This window comes from Oncorhynchus nerka, linkage group LG15, assembly GCF_034236695.1.
Source record: "Oncorhynchus nerka isolate Pitt River linkage group LG15, Oner_Uvic_2.0, whole genome shotgun sequence".
NCBI classification, from domain to species: Eukaryota; Metazoa; Chordata; class Actinopteri; order Salmoniformes; family Salmonidae; genus Oncorhynchus; species Oncorhynchus nerka.
In genome coordinates, this window is record NC_088410.1 from 90,292,072 (window position 1) to 90,307,831 (window position 15,760).

General features: G+C 43.7%; 1 protein-coding gene across 1 annotated transcript; it reads right to left on the reverse strand.

The window, feature by feature from the left end:
* LOC115143512 (zinc finger protein 836-like) lies at positions 1 to 12,881 on the reverse strand. The gene is made up of 2 exons (XM_029684011.2): positions 12,645 to 12,881; positions 1 to 2,092 (listed from the first exon to the last, which is right to left on the reverse strand). Exons 1-2 carry the CDS (start codon positions 12,835 to 12,837, stop codon positions 915 to 917), a joined length of 1,371 nt encoding a protein of 456 aa, XP_029539871.2. The 5' UTR covers positions 12,838 to 12,881; the 3' UTR covers positions 1 to 914.
* Positions 12,882 to 15,760: the final 2,879 nt, after the last annotated feature.

The window sequence follows — 15,760 nt, forward strand, 5'->3', positions numbered from 1 at the left end:
CCAAAACATATATATTTTTTATTATTTCAATTCAATATCTATTTTATTTTAACATTTGCTAAGCTGCATGGCGGCAAAAGACAAAGGAGAGCACTTATTTTTTTAAACTTATTTTCAATTTTCTCACAGCAGAGATATTACAGACAAAGTAAAACTATGCCTCAATAACAACACCGTTACATGAACATCCTAAACATCCTACATGACAGCACAGATTGTTTTTTGTCTACCAAGCTGAGAATATATGGACAAACAATGAATTCAAAAATAAATTATCACAGAATGTGGAAGGGTGTAGGACTGTCTATCCTACAGTAACAGCAATTCAGTGGTCACTATATGCATTTATTTATTTAAACATATATATTTTTCTTTTACTATACGACTGTGATATATAGTCTTGTCTCACCTAGTTCCCTTAAGACAGGGTTTCTCAAAGGGTTTCTCCTGGGTGAACATTTTTTTATTTTCTTCCCCCTAGCACTACATAGCTGATTCAAATAACCAACACCTCATAAAACTTTGATGATTTGAAATCAGTTGTGTAGTGCTAAGCAAAAAAACAAGTGTGCACTCGGGGAGGCCTAGGACCTACTTTGGGAAACCTTGCCTTAAGATGAACACAATAAATGTAAGTCACTCTGGATAAGATTTAAATGTATCACACTACATGGTTCTGTGTACATTACATGTCTTCTGTCACTGAATGATCACTGCAGGAGATTATTGTTCTCCCAAAGATGAATCAGTGAAAATTCTTGAGGGGTTAGGGGCTAATTACAATCTCCATTCTGAAAGTGACCCTCTAAGTTCAGCAACATGTGACATTGGAAGGAACGCAACGTGAGTCGCTTGGGGTGCGGTGTTGGTTTGGAATTGGGGGCACTGTTTGTACATGTTCTTCATGTGCTTTCTCAGGGTCCCCACATGACTAAAGCTTCTGCTGCACTGGCTGCACTGAAACAGTTTCCAGTTCTTTCCAATGTAATCCGTTGGTGGAGACTTCGTTTACTTGCTGAGACAAAGGATTTCTCACAAAAATGGCACTTATATGGTCTCTCCCCCGTGTGGTTCCTCATATGCACGGTCAGGCTGCTCGAGTGTTTGAAGCATTTGCCACATTCTTCGCACCGATACGGTTTCTCCGCTGTATGAGTCCTCATATGCTCTTTCAGGTTTTGCTGCTGCCTGAAGCCTTTGCCACATTTTTGGCACCAATATGGTCTCTCTCCTGTGTGGACACGCATATGCGTTCTCAGTTTAGCATTACAATGGAAACATTTGCCACAAATATGACAAAAAGGTTTTTCTGCAATGTGAGATTGTTGGTGTTCTATCATACATTGAGAAGAGTTCATGTTTTTTCCACACACACCACACATATGTTTTGCATCATTTGCATGTACTGTTTGCGCATGATTAATTAAAGCCACCAGAAATTTAAAAGACTTCCCACACACTTTGCAACAAGGAGCAGCATTGCCATGACTGGATGATTTCTGATTGGTCATCGCATCGGTTTTCCAGCCCTCTGCAGAGGTACTGGAATTTTGTCTCTCATTTGTCCACATTCTCTTTGATTTGAGTAGCTTTAACACTGGTAGTAGCTTTAACACTGGCACCCCCCCGTTAACATTTTCACTGACTTCACATTGAGCTCCATTTACTACAGGGACGGGTGGAGAGTAACTGTTTGATTCTGTTCCTCTGTAAACCTCGCCATCAGGTTCAGTTTCCATCTCTGTAGTTGTGCTGATGCATACTAAGTCCCTCTCTCTGGTCTGCATTGTTAGGGTTTGGGAAATATGTGAGGGCTGAGGGGGGTCCTGATCACAGTCATTTTTCACACAGGAAGGAGTGAATATGAACTCTTTGATATCAGACTCCAGCCCCTGAAGCTGCTCTTCCTCCTGTCTGGTTCTGATCTCCTCCTGTTCCTCTTTAATCTGTGTGTGATCTGGGTCCTCCTGTTCCTCTTTAATCTGTGTAGGGTCTGAGTCCTCCTGCTCCAGACCTGGGCTGCACTCCTGCTCACAGTGCTGCTGCTCAGAGGGAACCTCCTCAGGGACTGGGACAGTGAGCTGCTGGGGTTCTGGAGTGATGGAGAAGGTAACATAAGGGAAATAGGCCAACATAAAATGTGCAATACTTTGATACTGTTAATCTTATAGTCTGATACTAAGACTTACGGGTGATTCCTCACGAAACTAGAACAAAACCATGATTTTGGAGATTTTCACAAAATGTAATCCATAGAAGGAAGAAGGATTCTTGAAATATCTTAAAGCATAATTAAGAAATAATGATTTGAAGTTGGAATATTGTGACAATTTGTCCCTACCCAGGCCTCTTATGACATGGTTCATCTGTAGGTGCTACAAAGCAAAAGTATCATTTGAAGCTTTATCGCTTGCTTGCTCCTCCTGAATCCTCCTCCCCCTCCTCCCTCTCTGCAGATGACTTCGTCAACCATTTTGAAAAGAAGGTCGACGACATCCGATCCTCGTTTGCTAAGTCAAACGACACCGCTGGTTCTGCTCACACTGCCCTACCCTGTGCTCTGACCTCTTTCTCCCCTCTCTCTCCAGATGAAATCTCGCGTCTTGTGACGGCCGGCCGCCCAACAACCTGCCCGCTTGACCCTATTCCCTCCTCTCTTCTCCAGACCATTTCCGGAGACCTTCTCCCTTACCTCACCTCGCTCATCAACTCATCCCTGACCGCTGGCTACGTCCCTTCTGTCTTCAAGAGAGCGAGAGTTGCACCCCTTCTGAAAAAACCTACACTCGATCCCTCCGATGTCAACAACTACAGACCAGTATCCCTTCTTTCTTTTCTCTCCAAAACTCTTGAACGTGCCGTCCTTGGCCAGCTCTCCCGCTATCTCTCTCAGAATGACCTTCTTGATCCAAATCAGTCAGGTTTCAAGACTAGTCATTCAACTGAGACTGCTCTTCTCTGTATCACGGAGGCCCTCCGCACTGCTAAAGCTAACTCTCTCTCCTCTGCTCTCATCCTTCTAGACCTATCGGCTGCCTTCGATACTGTGAACCATCAGATCCTCCTCTCCACCCTCTCCGAGTTGGGCATCTCCGGCGCGGCCCACGCTTGGATTGCGTCCTACCTGACAGGTCGCTCCTACCAGGTGGCGTGGCGAGAATCTGTCTCCTCACCACGCTCTCACCACTGGCGTCCCCCAGGGCTCTGTTCTAGGCCCTCTCCTATTCTCGCTATACACCAAGTCACTTGGCTCTGTCATAACCTCACATGGTCTCTCCTATCATTGCTATGCAGACGACACACAATTAATCTTCTCCTTTCCCCCTTCTGATGACCAGGTGGCGAAACGCATCTCTGCATGTCTGGCAGACATATCAGTGTGGATGACGGATCACCACCTCAAGCTGAACCTCGGCAAGACGGAGCTGCTCTTCCTCCCGGGGAAGGACTGCCCATTCCATGATCTCGCCATCACGGTTGACAACTCCATTGTGTCCTCCTCCCAGAGCGCTAAGAACCTTGGCGTGATCCTGGACAACACCCTGTCGTTCTCAACTAACATCAAGGCGGTGGCCCGTTCTTGTAGGTTCATGCTCTACAACATCCGCAGAGTACGACCCTGCCTCACACAGGAAGCAGCGCAGGTCCTAATCCAGGCACTTGTCATCTCCCGTCTGGATTACTGCAACTCGCTGTTGGCTGGGCTCCCTGCCTGTGCCATTAAACCCCTACAACTCATCCAGAACGCCGCAGCCCGTCTGGTGTTCAACCTTCCCAAGTTCTCTCACGTCACCCCGCTCCTCCGCTCTCTCCACTGGCTTCCAGTTGAAGCTCGCATCCGCTACAAGACCATGGTGCTTGCCTACGGAGCTGTGAGGGGAACGGCACCTCAGTACCTCCAGGCTCTGATCAGGCCCTATACCCAAACAAGGGCACTGCGTTCATCCACCTCTGGCCTGCTCGCCTCCCTACCACTGAGGAAGTACAGTTCCCGCGCAGCCCAGTCAAAACTGTTCGCTGCTCTGGCCCCCCAATGGTGGAACAAACTCCCTCACGACGCCAGGACAGCGGAGTCAATCACCACCTTCCGGAGACACCTGAAACCCCACCTCTTTCAGGAATACCTAGGATAGGATAAAGTAATCCTTCTCCCCCCTTAAAAGATTTAGATGCACTATTGTAAAGTGGCTGTTCCACTGGATGTCTTAAGGTGAACGCACCAATTTGTAAGTCGCTCTGGATAAGAGCGTCTGCTAAATGACTTAAATGTAATGTAATGTAATGCTTGCTCTGTAATATGAGTCGTATTATCTATTCTTTTATGTTCAACAATATATTGAAACTTTTGCCATATAAAACATTTTCAATATTCATGTTTATATTTGTCAGTACTCATAAATTTAAGCAAATCGTTAGAAATGTAAATACTACTCATATTATACAGAGCAAGCGGTAAAGTTACATATGACACGTATGTTTACTCTGTATCACCTACAAATGAAAGAGTCTTAAAGGAGGCCTGGGTAAGTCCAAAATGTCACAAAAAGCCTAGTCCACCTTCAATTAATAATTTCTGCTTTAGAAAAACGTTATTTTCGACGCAATGTGGAAATTTGTCTTTGGCTTCACCCCATAAAAACAGACATTAATACACCATCATGAGCATATCATTCTCAAAAATCAATTTGTACTTTGTAAACCATACAAAGTGCTACAGTGCCATTGCAGTTATAAAGTCATATGTTGAGTCATTGGTCTAAATCTGGTCTATTTAAAATCTTCTCATGGATTGAGACAGGTTGGCCACCCTAGCCCTTGATCATGAATAATTTCCAATACATGACACTAGAGTCATTGGAAGAAGGTGTCTTCTATAGGGGGGAGTTTTGTTATGCTCCACAACGCTCAATCTGAACTTTAAACACACGTCACTTGCGTAAGGTATTGGAAGTAGAAGGATTTTATCTATCATATCAGCGAGAAATCATTGAAAAAAAACAAAAGGGTTAAATTGATACACCTTGATAGTGTTAGTCTTCCCACATGGCCATATCTCCATGTTACAGAGCTCGTTTACGGAAAACAGACAGAAGACAAGAGGCGAACCACCGGTGTAAATGAGCTATCTAGCATGCGCTGAACAACTATGTGTAAGCGTAACTCGGGAAGTGCAGGCCCCCATAGCTGTATGGATCTTTAACTGCTACAGTAAGTCAACCTTTCTTATTTGAAGGATTCTTTCTCGCTGATGAAAGGGCCATGTGTTTCAAAAGCGATGATTGACGTTTCGAAGCGTTAAAACATCGTTGGGCTTTAAGTTCACGAGGCAGTCGTGGGAGAAGCAAATGTCTCTGAGAACTGCAGAGAGAAGGCAGAATGCCTCCTAGAGTTTGAGAGCTAGGTCCACCCCAAAGTACCACGTCATGATGACACTCAACTGTCTCGATCAATGAGTAAAACATTTGAAATATACAAGATTGCGGCGTATATATACACATCGCTCCTAATGGAGCAAAACAATATTTATTTTAATAATGGAGCATTTTCTAAATTCAAACGCAATTGGACACAGACATTTTAGAAGATACTATCTTGGTTCCCGTTAAAAAAATAAAATAAAAAATGTATCGCCAAGTTAAGAGTGGTTGACAGTTCTGTGGGGAGCTTCTCAAACTCTGAATTAGGGTTGACCCCGCCCCCCCAAAAATATTGGTTTACCGAAAGTAATCTGTTCTTTCGACCAAGCGATTGGTTGAAATTTTTAAACGTGAACACTATCAGTCAAAAGTTTTAGAACACCTACTCATTCAAGAGTTTATTTTTACTATTTCTACATTGTAGATTTAAATTATTATTCTACATTGTAGAATAATAGTGAAGACATCTAAACTATGCAATTACACATATGGAATCATGGAGTAACCAAAATAAGTGTTACACAAACCAAAATATTTTATATGAGATTCTTCAAATAGCCACCCTTTGCCTTGACAGCTTTGCACACAATTGGCATTCTCTCAACCAGCTTCACTTGGAATGCTTTTCCAACAGTATTGAAGGAGTTCCCACATATGCTGAGCACTTGTTGGCTGCTTTTTCTTCACTCTGCGGTCTGACTCATCCCAACCAACTCAATTTGGTTGCTGTCACCTCCCAAGTGACACAGTGGTCTAAGGCACTGCATCGCAATGCTAGCTGTACCACTAGAGATCCTGATGTGAGTCCAGGATCTGCCGCAACCGGGAGGCCTACGGGGCGGCGCACAATTGGCCCAGCACTGTCCGGGTTAGGGGAGGGTTTGGCCGGGAGGAATGTTCTTGTCAAATCAAATTTTATTTGTCACATACACATGGTTAGCAGATGTTAATGCGATTGTAGCGAAATGCTTGTGCTTCTAGTTCTGACAATGCAGTAATAACCAACGAGTAAGAGTAATCTAACTTAACAATTTCACAACAACTACCTTATACACACACACAAGTGTAAAGGGATGAAGAACATGTACATAAAGATATATGAATGAGTGATGGTACAGAACGGCATAGGCAAGATGCAGTAGATGGTATTGAGTACAGTATATACATATGAGATGAGTAATGTAGGGTATGTAAACATTATATTAAGTGGCATTGTTTACCAATTCAGTTTGTCCGTGATGTGTACGCCGCGGAACTTAAAACTTACTACCCTCTCCACTACTGTCTCGTCGATGTGGATAGGGGGGTTATTTTCCTGACACCACAATCCGAGGGCCCTCACCTCCTCCCTGTAGACAGTCTTGTCGTTGTTGATAATCAAGCCTACCACTGTAGTGTCGTCTGCAAACTTGATGATTGAGTTGGAGGCGTGCATGGCCACGCAGTCGTGGGTGAACAGGGAGTACAGGAGAGGGCTGAGAACGCACCCTTGTGGGGCCCCAGTGTTGAGGATCAGCGGGGTGGAGATGTTACCTACCCTCACCACCTGGGGGCGGCCAGTCAGGAAGTCCAGTACCCAGTTGCACAGGGCGGGGTCGAGTCCCAGGGTCTCGAGCTTGAAGACGAGTTTGGAGGGTACTATGGTGTTAAATGATGAGCTGTAGTCGAACAGCATTCTCACATAGGTATTCCTCTTGTCTAGATGGGTTAGGGCAATGTTCAGTGTGGTTGCGTCGTCTGTGGACGTATTGGGGCGGTAAGCAAATTGGAGTGGGTCTAGGGTGTCAGGTAGGGTGGAGGTGATATGGTCCTTGACTAGTCTCTCAAAGCACTTCATGGTGACAGAAGTGAGTGCTACGGGGCGGTAGTAGTTTAGCTCAGTTACCTTAGCTTTATTAGGAACAGGAACAATGGTGGCCCTCTTGAAGCATGTGGGAACAGCAGACTGGGATAAGAATTGATTGAATATGTCCGTAAACACACCAGCCAGCTGGTCTGTGCATGCTCTGAGGACACGGCTGGGGATGCCGTCTGGGCCTGCGAGGGTTAACACGTTTAAATGTTTTACTCACGTCGGCTGCAGTGAAGGAGAGTCGGCTCGTTTTGGTAGCGGGCCGTGTCAGTGGCACTGTATTGTCCTCAAAGCAAGCAAAGAAGTGGTTTCATCTGTCTGGGAGCAAGACATCCTGGTCTGCGACAGGGCTGGTTCTCTTTTTGTAATCCGTGATTGATTGTAGACCCTGCCACATACCTCGTGTCTGAGCCATTGAATTGCGACTCTACTTTGTCTCTATACTGACGATTAGCTTGTTTGATTGCCGTGGAGGCAATAGCTACACTGTTTGTATTCGGTCATGTTTCCCGTCACCTTGCCCTGGTTAAAAGCAGTGTTTCGTGCTTTCAGTTTTGCGCAGTTGTTGTTACCTACCCTCACCACTTGGGGGGAGCCCATCAGGAAGTCCAGGATCCAGTTGCAGAGGGAGGTGTTTAGTCCCAGGATCCTTGGCTTAGTGATGAGCTTTGAGGGTAATATGGTGTTGAACACTAATCTGTAGTCAATGAATTGCATTCTCACATAAGTGTTCCTTTTGTCCAGGTAGGAAAGGGCAGTGTGGAGTGCAATAGAGATTGCATCATCTGTCGATCTGTTTGGGCGGTATGCAAATTGGAGTGGGTCTAAGGTTTCTAGGATAATGGTGTTGATGTGAGCCATTACCAGCCTTTCAAAGCACTTCATGGCTACAGACGTGAGTGCTACGGGTCTGTAGTAATTTAGGGAGGTTGCCTTTGTGTTCTTGGACACAGGGACTATGGTGGTCTGCTTGAAACATGTTGGTATTACTCAATCAAGGACATATTGAAAATGTCAGTGAAGACACCTGCCAGTTGGTCAGCACATGCACGGAGCACACGTCCTGGTAATCAGCCGGGTCCCGCAGCCATTTGTATGTTGACCTGTCTAAAGGTCTTACTCACGTCGGCTACGGAGAGCGTGATCACAGTCGTCCGGAACAGCTGATGCGCTCATGCATGCCTCAGTGCAGCTTTCCTCTAAGAAAGAATATAAATGATTTAGCTCATCTGGTAGGCTCGTGTCACTGGGCAGCTTGCGACTGTGCTTCCCTTTGTAGTCTAATAGTTTGCAAGCCCTGCCACATAAGATGAGCTTCAAAGCCGGTGTAGTATGATTCAATCTTACACCTGCATTGACGCTTTGCCTGTTTGATGGTTCGTCACAGGGCATAGCAGGATTTCTTGTAAGCTTCCAGGTTATGAGTCCCGCACCTTGAAAGAGGCAGCTCTACCCTTTAGTTTAGTGTGAATGTTGCCTGTAATCCATGGCTTCTGGTTGGGGTATGTACGTACAGTCACAGTGGAGACAACGTCCTCGATGCACTTATTGATAAAGCCAGTGACTGATGTGGTGTACTCCAATGCCATCAGAAGAATCCCAGAACATGTTCCAGTCTGTGATAGCAAAACAGTCCTGTAGTTTAGCATCTGCTTCATCTGACTACTTTTTTATATACTGAGTCACTGGTGCTTCCTGCTTTAATTTTTGCTTGTAAGCAGGAATCAGGAGGATAAAGTAGTGGTCGGATTTACCAAATGGAGGGCGAGGGAGAGCGTTGTATGCGTCTTTGTGTGTGTAGTACAGGTGATCTAGAATTTTTTCCCCCTCTGGTTTGCACATTTAACATGTTGATAGAAATTTGGTAGAAATTATTTAAGTTTCCCTGCATTAAGGTCTCTGGCAACTAGGAGCGCCGCCACTGGTTGAGTGGTTCCCCGTTTGCTTATTTCCTTATACAGCTGACTGAGTGCGGTCTTAGTGCCAGCATCTGTCTGTGGTAGTAAATAAACAGCCACAAAGTATAGCTGAAAACTCTAGGCAAGTAGTGTGGCCTGCAATTTATCACAATATACTCTACTTCAGGCGAGCAAAATCTAGAGACTTCCTTAGACTTAGTGCACCAGCTGTTGTTTACAAATATGCACAGACCACCCCCCCTCGTGTTCTATCTTGCCGGTGCAGCGTATATCCCGCTAGCTGAATATCCAGGTTGTCATTCAGCCACGATCCCGTAAAACATAGGATATTACAGTTTTTGATGTCCCGTTGGTAGGATATTTGTGATCGTACCTCGTCTAATTTATTGTCCAGTGATTGCACGTTGGCGGGTAATATTGATGGTAATGGCAGCTTTCCCACTCGGCTCCTGTGGGTCCTCATGAGGCATCCTGCTCTGTGTCCTCTATACCTGCATCTCCTCCTCTTGCAAATAGTGGGGATGTTGGCCCTGTCGGGTGTTTGGATAATGTCCTGTGCTTCCTGCTTGTTGAAGAAAACATCTTTGTCTAATCCGAGGTGAGTGATCGCTGTCCTGATATCCAGAAACTCTTTTTTTTGCCGTAAGATATGGTTGCAGAAACATTATGTACAAAATAAGTTACAAATAACGCGAAAAAAACACAATAGCACAATTGGTTGGGCGCCCGTAAAACTGCTGCCATTTCTTCCGGCGCCATTTTGCTGAGCAATCAAAGTGGAGTGGGATACCATTCTATAGGCCACAATCGGGGTGGCAGCGTAGCCTAGTGGTTAGAGCATTGGACTAGTAACCGGAAGGTTGCGAGTTCAAACCCCCGAGCTGACAAGGTACAAATCTGTCGTTCTGCCCCTGAACAGGCAGTTAACCCACTGTTCCCAGGCCGTCATTGAAAATAAGAATGTGTTCTTAACTGACTTGCCTGGTTAAATAAAGGTAAAATAAAAAAATAAAAAATCTACAGCCTGATCAACTCTACGCAAAGGAGATGCCACGCTGAATGAGGCAAATGGTGGTCACACCAGATATTGACTGGTTTTCTGATCCACTCCCCTACCTTAAAAAAAATAAGTATCTGTGACCAACAGATGCACATCTGTATTCCTACTCATGTGAAATGCGTAGATTAGGGCATACATTTATTTTAATTGACAGAACTCCTAATATGAACTGGAACTCAGTAAAATCTTTAACTGTTGCATTTTTTTATTTTTTTTATTTAAATATTTTACCTAAAACCTTCATGGCCTGAACACTTGAAAAAATGTACCCTACCCTTTACCCCAAATTTTAAAAAGTGGATAGGAGAGAACATGTCTACTGTTTACCTTCCCTTCTTGGACAGAACAGAGCATTAAATAATTTCACTTTAGCTGAATCTTATTTTAATACTATAAAAATTACCAAAATTAGAGGCTAAGAATGGACAGAGACATAGGCCTGTGTTTAACTTATCATACTTCTCCAATACCAAATCAGTGTGTCTTGTTTGCAACGAAACTATCCCTGTTTGCAAATAATAGGAATCTGTGCATGGTAGGCCTACCCTTCCACCCCAGACAGAGTAGGCCTACTGATGCAGACAAATTTAAGATTAACTGCCTGCTACACTTCTTCCATGGCTCAACCCAATGAGAGAAGGTCTTCCCTAAAAGCTGTCTGGGTTTAAACATCTATTGTACAGAAAGTAAACATCTTAATGAATTGATAATGACAGAATTACTTTACTTGTCAAGCAAAATCAGCCTTTGAATGTCAAAGAAACAAAACAATGATATCCCCATATGCATCGGAGTCACGTCTTTCCAGGGTATTTTACAGCTTGGTTCTAGCATAAAAGCATTGCGCATCAAAGCGCTGTTATAGATTACTTTATATAATCGGATCCATTTTATTTTATTCAAAATGTTAAGCTAACAAAGGGTAGGCCTGTGATTTTGGGGACATTTTCTTTAATAAAAAGGTAGGCCTGTGGCATACCCTCTCATACCCCTCAATTAGAGTCTTGGCTTTAACAGCCCTTCACTGACATGGAGGTAGGCTATTTAAAGTGTGCATGGTGGGTGGAAAAATTGACTGACAAATCAATGGATATAGCAGCCTGTAGCCCAATTTCATCTGTCAAAAAGGTAGGCCTACCTCATTTCTTAAATTGGAATAAATAGGCTCCAACAAAGCCCTCTTGTTCAGTCTAATTCAAATGAAGACTGTTGAAATGAATTATGCCTACTTTCAGCACCAGGAGCTGTCTATTTCCGCAGCTGCTGCTTTAAATTACTAGCATCTGGCCTATTGTGAAGTCAATAACTAAATACATCATGGGTAAGAAACATTGTTTTTAATTAAATATATTATAGTAGTAGCAAGCTATCAAAGTTGACCTCTGTTCCTCCTCATCTTCACGCTCTCCTTCTCAAACTGAACAGAATATAGGCTATAGTCTAGTCCACGAGCAAGAAAATAAAATATATATTTACATTAGAAACCTTTGACTCGCCCGCCTCCTTATATGCCACCTACGCAGCACAGTCAATGGTTAAGCAGCAACACAGTCAATGGTTAAGCAGCACACAAACACGTTTTTGATTAGCTGAGCAGGCTGGGGCTCAGGGTTGGACTAGCCATGCAGCCTAGTTTTATTTACATGACGCCATAACTCTGCGCTTATCCGTGCATGCACTTTGTAGCCTATAGATCATTTGATTGAAACCACGCTAAATAGCTTGGAGGCGCACTTGAGTTGGCGCTCCAGCAGAGAATCACGAGGGGCAGCATCGATGTACAAAACATTAAGGGCACCTTCCTAATATTGGGTTTCACCTCCCCTTTAGCCATCATAACAGTCTCAATTCGTCGGAGCATGGACTCTACAAGGTGTCAAAAAAGTTCCACAGGGATGCTAGCTAGTTGGCTGGATGTCCTTTGGGTGGTGGACCATTCTTGATACACTGGAAACTGTCGAGCGTGAAAAACCCAGCAGCGTTACAGTTCTTGACACAAACCAGTACGCCTGGCAGTTACTACCATACTCGTTCATTGTTGCATTTCTTTTTTCACTTAAATATTTTGTCTTGACCATTCACCAATTGCCTCAAGGTTTAAACATCCTTATTTAACCGGTCTCATCCCCTTCATCTACACTGACTGAAGTGGATTTAACAAATGACATCAATAAGTTATCAGAGCTTTCACCTGGTCAGTCTATGTCACGGAAATACATTAAAGACTACCCTTAATGTTTTGTACACTCGGTGTATAGGCTAATAAAGCAAATAATTCTAAAACACTTATAAATATCGACACTTCATTATTGCAAATGACTTGACGCCTCGCCTGGACTAGATTTTTAAAAAAAATACTTGACCCTCCCCAGTCAATCAGCCTGTTAGCTACAAACCTGTTTCATGTAATCTTATCTCTGGTTTGTAAACCGAATCCAGTAGTCTTTGTAGTCGTTTGCTCTCCTCATTTGAGCGGGACATTTCTTCCTCGTACACTGTTATCATTTTCTCCACTGCCCCAAATATCTCCACAGCCACCGCTGTTAATTTCTGAGTAAGAAACGCATTCAACACCTGTAGTTTGGACATTTTCAGTAGCGTGAAAGACCAGCAGACGACCTCAGATAAGTGTCTCGTTAGCAACAAAAAAAATACTTCCGGGTCACGGAATTTCGCACATTTTCTAAATAAAAGCCTCCTCACATAAAAGTCGGAAAGGCTCCATTCTTCTTCGGTGAGGTTTATCGGCGGTTGGCATCCAAAGTTATGGTGCATTACCGCCACCTACTGTACTGTGTGGGCCAGAGACGGGGAGAAACGAAATCTTACCTACCAGCCCGTTGCACTTCACATCTAATGATATTCTCCTCAATATACTCTTTAAAATTTCCTATATCCCCTTCATGCTAGACCAACCTCTTTCTCTCTGATACTGCCCACTGTGGCAATACATGCTCCATGGTCTCTGTTTCCTGGCAATAATCACACTTTCCTGTTGGATGCGTTCCTTTCACATTTAAGTTCTTATTCAACCGGCTGTGTCCCACCCTTAATCTTGTAAAACATAGCCTCCTCTCTTAGGTCCCGTCCTGCCATCCTCCCCTCCCTGACTTTCCTTTGTACTTGAAATAAATGTCTGCCCTTAGTATCTCTATTCCAATGCTCCTGCCATCACTGTCCATATCAGGCTTTTTGCCTCTGCCTTGCTCATTGAAACTACAACATCAACATCCCCACTACTAAGTGCTTGTTTAACCAGTACATCAACTGTTTTGTTCTCCTCCTCCCCCACATTGGCTGGGACCCAAGTAAATCTGTATACCCATCTGTCTAATCCTGCCATGGGTTTGTAACACCTCATAAAGCAGGTCTTGTCTGCTACGTGAGCTAAAGGACTGGAGACTCATCAACACTGCACATGAATCAGAGCAAATAGCTACTACTAACGACTTACTACACCCACTGCAAGGCCAACAGTATGGCCAGCTAGTCTCTCCAACACTTCTAGATCAACTACTGGAGGCGGGAGTAGCCGTGGTGGATTTACAGGAATAGCTACCATTGGACTAAACTTCCTTCCATACAGTGCCATCTCCTTCGCCTGGGTATTACCCACCCACCCAAAGCTTCTGTCTTTCCTCATGTTCCCAGCATGCCTGTAAAATCCCTTTCGCAGGATGAGACACCCTATGTTCCTGTAGGTTGACCCAATATTTTTTTGTCAGCTGCTGTCTCCTAATCTGCAATGGCATATCCCCCATCTCCACCTATAGTGCAGCCACTGGGGAGGCCCGAAACACCCCACTACATATTCTGAGTTCTTGCCCCTGTAGCCTTTCTAATGAAGTCTGATCTGCTGAGCCATACCCTATACTGCCATAGTCTATTACAGATCAGAAAAATGCAACATACATGGTCATCAATGACGAATGCCCAGCACCCCCACTCCTTCCCCATCAGACAGCGCATCACATTTAGCACCTTCTTACACATTACCACCACACTCTCAATGTGTTCTGCTCAGGTCAGTCTAGTGTCAAAGTATATCCCAAGGAACCTGAAGCCCCCTACCCTCTCCAAGTTTCTCCCATATAACCTCAAGCATACCTCATCTCCCATCTTCCTCCTGGTAAAGAAAGAACACTGTCTGAGTTCTCTATAGAGAACCTGAATCCCCACACTTCAGGCTCCTATTTTCCCCACTTCCTGTCTGACTGACTTGCCCAAAGTAAACTGCCTGTTACTCAGGCCCAGAAGCCAGGATATGCATATAATTGGTAGCATTGGATAGAAAACACTTTTTGTTTGAAGTTTGTAGAAATGCATGAGACTATAACACAACTGATATGCTAGGAGAAAATCCAAAGAAAACCCAACTGTATTTTTTGTTGTTGTTGAGATCCCATGCTCTTACCTTAGAACGTATAGGGTCAATGTTAAATCCGGCTCCCAGATTGCAATTCCTATGGCTTCCTCTAGATGTCAACAGTCTTTGTTCAAGGTTTCAGGCTTGTTTCTTCCCAAACGAGGATGAGTTTTGGCACTGGGAGTCATAGCTGGAAATTAGTCTGTGCGCGTGAGATGAAGAGGACGCACGTCTGATAATTGTACTTTTCTATTGAACATACTTCTTTCCGTATTAAATATTATAGTTTAATTACATTCTAGCATACCTGAGGATGAAATAGAAATGTAATTTGACTTGTTTTAACAAAGTTTAGTGGTAGCTTTTTGGATTCCTTTGTCTGCATGTTGAACGATTGGATTACTCAAGTTGATGGCGCCAACTAAACTGACTTTGTGGGATATCCATAATTGTAATTTATCCATAATTGTAATACATTCAAATCGAATTTGATTTGATTTGTATGTGCCAAAATGTTTAATATCCATAATTGTAATGATTTTAATGATGTTTGAGTTACGCGCCCTCCAGCGGGACATCCCAGAGAGGTTTGCCTAGTGCTTTACCTCAAATTGCTTCCTGTACCTTCCTAATTATGGCACTTTTCTTCCCCTCTTCCATAAGGCCCCATCATCTGCAAATAACAACCTTCCAATATCCGTCCATGCCTGAGAGTAAACATCATTGATCATGATTGAGAACAACAGAGGACTAATCACGCTCCCCTGCGGTGTATCGTTATCCACCAGGTAGCTGCCTGACAGAGACTACCCTAGAAAACAAAAATAGAATGCCCACCCCACATCACACCCTGACCTAACCAAATAGAGAAATAAAACGGCTCTCTAAGGTCAGGGCGTGACACACAGCTGTTATTTCTGCCAAAGGTGATTGTAACACAGGGGTGTGAATACTTATGTAAATTAGATATTTATGTATTTCATTCTCAATAACTTTGCTACATTTTCTAAAAACATGTTTTCACTTATTTTTTACAATATGGGGTATTGTTTGTAGATGGGTGAGAAAATATATATATTTAATGAATTTTGAGTTCAGGCGGTAACACAACAAAATGTGGAATAGGTCAAGGGGTGTAAATCATTT

Coding starts and splice junctions, on each gene's coding strand:
- LOC115143512 (XM_029684011.2), bottom strand. CDS start 12,837: ATGTCCAAACTACAGGTGTTGAATGCGTTTCTTACTCAGAAATTAACA. Junction 2,093..12,644: donor GATAAGATTACATGAAACAG/GTTTGTAGCTAA, acceptor CCATCACTCCAG/AACCCCAGCAGCTCACTGTC.